This window comes from Cololabis saira, chromosome 4, assembly GCF_033807715.1.
Source record: "Cololabis saira isolate AMF1-May2022 chromosome 4, fColSai1.1, whole genome shotgun sequence".
Lineage (NCBI taxonomy): Eukaryota > Metazoa > Chordata > Actinopteri > Beloniformes > Belonidae > Cololabis > Cololabis saira.
In genome coordinates, this window is record NC_084590.1 from 29,934,165 (window position 1) to 29,938,976 (window position 4,812).

The 4,812-nt window shown below is 39.5% G+C and overlaps 1 protein-coding gene across 1 annotated transcript; it reads right to left on the reverse strand.

The window, feature by feature from the left end:
• Positions 1-204: 204 nt before the first annotated feature.
• On the reverse strand, positions 205-4,531 carry il10ra (interleukin 10 receptor, alpha). The gene is made up of 7 exons (XM_061720335.1): positions 4,299-4,531; positions 3,778-3,898; positions 3,361-3,533; positions 3,130-3,275; positions 2,786-2,954; positions 1,777-1,895; positions 205-1,620 (listed from the first exon to the last, which is right to left on the reverse strand). Exons 1-7 carry the CDS (start codon positions 4,372-4,374, stop codon positions 703-705), a joined length of 1,722 nt encoding a protein of 573 aa, XP_061576319.1. The 5' UTR covers positions 4,375-4,531; the 3' UTR covers positions 205-702.
• Between the last annotated feature and the right edge of the window lie 281 nt (positions 4,532-4,812).

The window sequence follows — 4,812 nt, forward strand, 5'->3', positions numbered from 1 at the left end:
TGAAAAATTGTTTGAACACAGAAGCATTAAAAAGATAGCCATGCTAAATCAGGCTTCAATGAAATGAGTAGGAGAAGATGTAAGAGTCCTACCACAGTGCTGTACATAAATAAAGACAAGTTAAGAAATGCTTCCTTGCTGCTTATGCCCTTTTCTGTTCATTCATTTGAAAAGTAAAAAAAAAAACAGTAACATAAAATGTGATCTGATTTTTTTTTTCATGAGGTTTCTTTCACAAGCAAGAACTTTTAACAAAGCTCAGTAAATGGGAAACTTAAAGCAGCAGAGGTGAAATCATGAAATGTCCAAAAGCACAAAGCTGTCAAACCATTTCCTCTCAGTGCTTCCCACACCAGTTTCACTTCTTGCATCTGCATGTCAGTCAGTTGTATGTCAAACTAAGAGAGGCAGGCTCGTGTGAGATTTTCACTGCATTTCCTCTGTCAGTCCAAGCTCCCATGAACTTGGATAACAGTTATCAGTCAGCAGCTGTGAAGTCTAACTTATGTTTCCTTCATTTGAGCAATAACAACTTGTTACATCCTACAAGATCAATTGTCTTTCCGCAGTAGATTTTTCTCGCCTTTTCTTCAGATTTCATAACACATTGGTGCCTCAGTGTCATGATTCAGTTTGTGTGAATCGCAGGACAGGCTGCGACAGCATGGTTTTATAAATAGTGTTGAAACATTCCCCAGTTTATCAGTCAGATGTCAGCTGTACGTCACAGAGAGAGAGTGGCAAGTTGTTCATATTGATATCCTGTCCGCACTTGACTAGAGGAAGAGAAGTGAGCAGTGGAAAAGTCTGACTCATTTGTAATGCTGAAACATTGCATTCATTCATCATGTCCATATGTGGTTCACTAGAATAACCTGATAATGTGCCTCCCCTATTTTGAGAGTCTATTAAATGGCTTTCGCTCCCCAGTGGTCCGTTTTCAACACCCACAGCTCTGTAGTGTCTGGTTGCTTCAGTTCCATAATGATTATGTTTATGGCACCAGCTACACTGACCTGCTCCTGAACAAATACACGACTGAGGTCCAGCTCTGTATCCTGCCACCACTTCAGCCAAAATGGAGTCTGCTGGTAACTGTTTAAACATGTCTTCATTACCACATTCGTGGTTCTGGACAACAGAAGGATTCTGGCTGCGATAACTTTGCAGAGCAATACATTTCATCAGAGGTGCACTTTCTTGTTCATCCATGTTTATAGAAGAAGACTCAAGCCGGCAACCCATGCCAACACCACTGTCTTCCCTTTTCCTGACAATGACTTCATCATGTTCAGTCCTCTCATCCTTCAGGGTGTAATCTACCTGGCTGCTAGTTGAGCTCTCTGGTCCCCCCATGCTCCCACAGCCACTGTCCTCTTGTCTCATTGGAGGAGTTGTTCCGTTGTCTGTGGTGGAGTTTGACTCAATGTTGACTCCACTGTCCATGCTGGTTCTCCTGTCTTCTTCAGAGTCTTCTGTTATTGTAACATGGGTCACTGGGAGGTTGAAAGAGTTCTTCACCGCTGGTCCATAACTGTACAGAAACCATCCTTTGTCTGTAACCACCTCCATTGTTTCTTCAGTGACAGAGAGCGGAAGCCACGCTCCTACTGGGGATTTCTGAGGTAAGACAATAAAAGATGAGGAAAAAATATTATTTAGGCCTAAGAACAATTCCTACAAGAATTACATGAATAATCTAATGTTGCTAACCACCTTTGTGATCTACAATTGAGATATTTGCCAGTTTGCTGTAAGTGTGCTGTATAAACTCACCAGTGCAGCGGGTGTTTTTGCTGGACGTCTCAGATAACACAAAAGGATGCTTCCCATAATAGCAACCACTGCTATGGCACCCAGAAGAGATAGGGATGAGGCAGCAACAATGAACCATTCTAAAGAGAGCAGAAGCATTTACACATTTAATAAGTGAGAAATAACAAAAATCTGAACTTGCATCATATGGTAACACAACTCTGCCTTTTGAAAATTTAGATTTTGGCTGAAGAAAATAGTTCATGTGTTACAGTACCGTATTTTCCGCACTATAAGGCGCACCTTCAATGACTGACACATTTTAAAACATTTTCCATATATACGGCGCACCGCATTATAAGGCGCACTAAATATATGGTAAAATACCTACTATAGTCGCTGGGGTTGAGTTACGTATCTACCTGATGGAGCAGGAAATGCTACAAAATCCTACAGCAAATGCAAGAAAAAAAAAAACAAGAAGAAAAGTACCGTATGTCAAACTTTATTAACAAAATAAAAACCAGCTTTGCTCCGTCTCGTCAAAGTTGCCATTATGCGAGTCAGCGTCGCTGCTGTTGTCTTGAACGTCTGTGACGATTCCTGACGTTTTTACCGCCATTACTTCGGCGACACCAACTACATTACCCACAATCCCCCTGACTACAGTAACAGAAATTACCGTAATGATCATATATAAGGCGCACTGCCGGTTTTTGAGAAAATTAAAGGCTTTTAGGTGCACCTTATAGTGCGGAAAATACGGTAAGTGTAATCCAAGCAGCTGGTAAGGACAGAACCAATATTAGATAATAAAAGGAAGTGAAGTGTACTATAACAGAGATCCTGTGATATGTGGATAAAAAAAAAATATTTTGGAGAAAAAAAAATTCTGTGTCTAATTGTAAAATTGACTAGCATTTGTGTGTCGTGTATGCTTGCAGCAATTGTCAATCTCTTTTACAGAAGGTATATCAATCAGAATTGTTCAGTGATTCCCTCTCTTGCCCGTGCGTCCTCATTTTCCTACCTTGCTCTGGGAGGTGCAGACACTGTTGCGGGGACATACTGCTTTTGGAGAGAGATCCAGTGCCTTCTACCTCAATGCCGACGCAGTACTCTCTCCCCCAGTGGAGAGCAGTGAAAATCAATTTCCTTTGTTCTTCCTCTCCTTCATCTCTCAGGTAAGCTGTGGTAGTCTGGTGGGTGTAAAACAATGACAAGTACATCAACATTTAGCTCCATCAATTAAAAACAAAAGAATAATTGTGAAACTGTAAATTTGGATTAATTATGTCATGATGATGGAAAGTATATGTGCCGTCTAACATTTTTTTTTCGCACACTGTGATTAAAGATTGTTTAGATACCCACCTTATTATCTTGGCCTAGTTCCTCCAAATAGATGGTGTAGATGACTCCGAAAGGAAATAATTTTTTCAGAATGGGTTTTTCATGAACTTTAACTGTCAGGGTGCTGGAAGTAGCCCACAAACTGAAGGCTGGAGGCAGCAGGCCGCCTATACACAGGGCAAAATAAAAACTATTAACAACACTATTCCATGGCAAAATCATGTTATCGCGAGACACTGCTTATAGGCTTACTTCTATTGGGGAGAAATTTCTTGTAGATCCATGCTGACACTTGGGTTCCTGTGACCAACTGAACCCGTACCTTGTAGCCACTTCCATAATCATCTATAAGACTAGTGAGAACACAGAAGTGGTTTCTGGTCATCGAACAGCCAGATACTGGGGTCCAGTCATTACTTTGGTATCTAAAGACAAAAAAAGAAATCATCCAATGTCAGACAATCCTTGGATAATACAGGGTAAAATATAAAGCAGGATTTGTGTATATTAATGTCCATAACACTTCTAAGACAATCAGTTACAATTATTAAATTATCTAGTAGAGATGAAGAATTCCAGTCCACCACACATGAGACAAACAGCCATCCACTTTCAGACTTACAAACAATTCAGAATAGGTCTTTAAAGATATTTTGGAGTAAAATGTACCTTGTCATTTCTACATTGTACCCAAATTCTGTGGGGATGTCCACGGGATGTTCCCAAAATACTATTACCTCCCCATCGGAAATATTGACTTCCAGTTTGACAGGCTGGCGGACATCCATTCCTGTCACAAGAAATACATTGATAACACATACACAATAACGATTACACAATTATGTGAACCTGTTCCAGATCTAAAACTCTCTTTCATGTAGCATAGTAAAAGAGGAATCATCTGTGTTGAAAAATGATGCTAAGCATATAGTATAAGAGTTGTTTTTAGATCATCTTACAACATTGTGGTTGAGAAAATAAAAAGGAAGTCTGAATTTAAAGGAAATGTGACACAATGGGCTTTTCTTGAAAAGTAAGAGAACTGTACCCATTTCCAGTATACAGACGGACAGACAGACAGACATATACATATACATATACATATACATATACATATACATATACATATACATATACAAATAAATCAGCTAGTGGCATTTAAGATAGTTCAATAAAGTTTTTTAAGTTACCTGAAACATGGTTAATGAAGAGAATTAGAGAAAAGATGAAAAAGATGAGATTCGGTATTTTGTTTTTCTTATCCATTTCAAGTGTCTGGAGAGATTTCTTCAGTCAGTCAAAATCCATTGAGTAGAGTAGGACAGCAAAGTTCCTTTTTCAAAGCTTTAGAGATGAAAGCCCTCAGCCATCTCTCGTGAGATTAAGGCACTGACGATATGTAGAAGACATGCAGCTGTTTTGTGGCTGATATGATAAATATCTGAAAAAACCCATCAAACCATGAAGTCAAAATCTTCTCACGTAATCGCCCCTCCTTCTCATATGATGAGTTTCCTCTATTCACAGCGTGAGTGACGCTGTGGCTGGTTTCACTCTCCCCTCCCCCAGAAGAGCTTGACAAACTCAACAAACAAACTCTTCCTCTTTTGCTTTCTTTAATTTTAACTTATCCACTATAGAGTATTGTACAGTGTCCAGCAATCCAAATATAGGGAAAGTGAAAGATGTCAGGCACATCCCTTT

What these genes read in the sequence shown, in the direction of transcription:
- il10ra (XM_061720335.1), bottom strand. Translation starts at nt 4,374, where the DNA reads ATGGATAAGAAAAACAAAATACCGAATCTCATCTTTTTCATCTTTTCT. An exon ending in CTTCATTAACCATGTTTCAG is followed by an intron (nt 3,899 to 4,298) that starts GTAACTTAAAAA and finishes TTCTTGTGACAG; the next exon opens with GAATGGATGTCCGCCAGCCT. An exon ending in TACAATGTAGAAATGACAAG is followed by an intron (nt 3,534 to 3,777) that starts GTACATTTTACT and finishes TTTTGTCTTTAG; the next exon opens with ATACCAAAGTAATGACTGGA.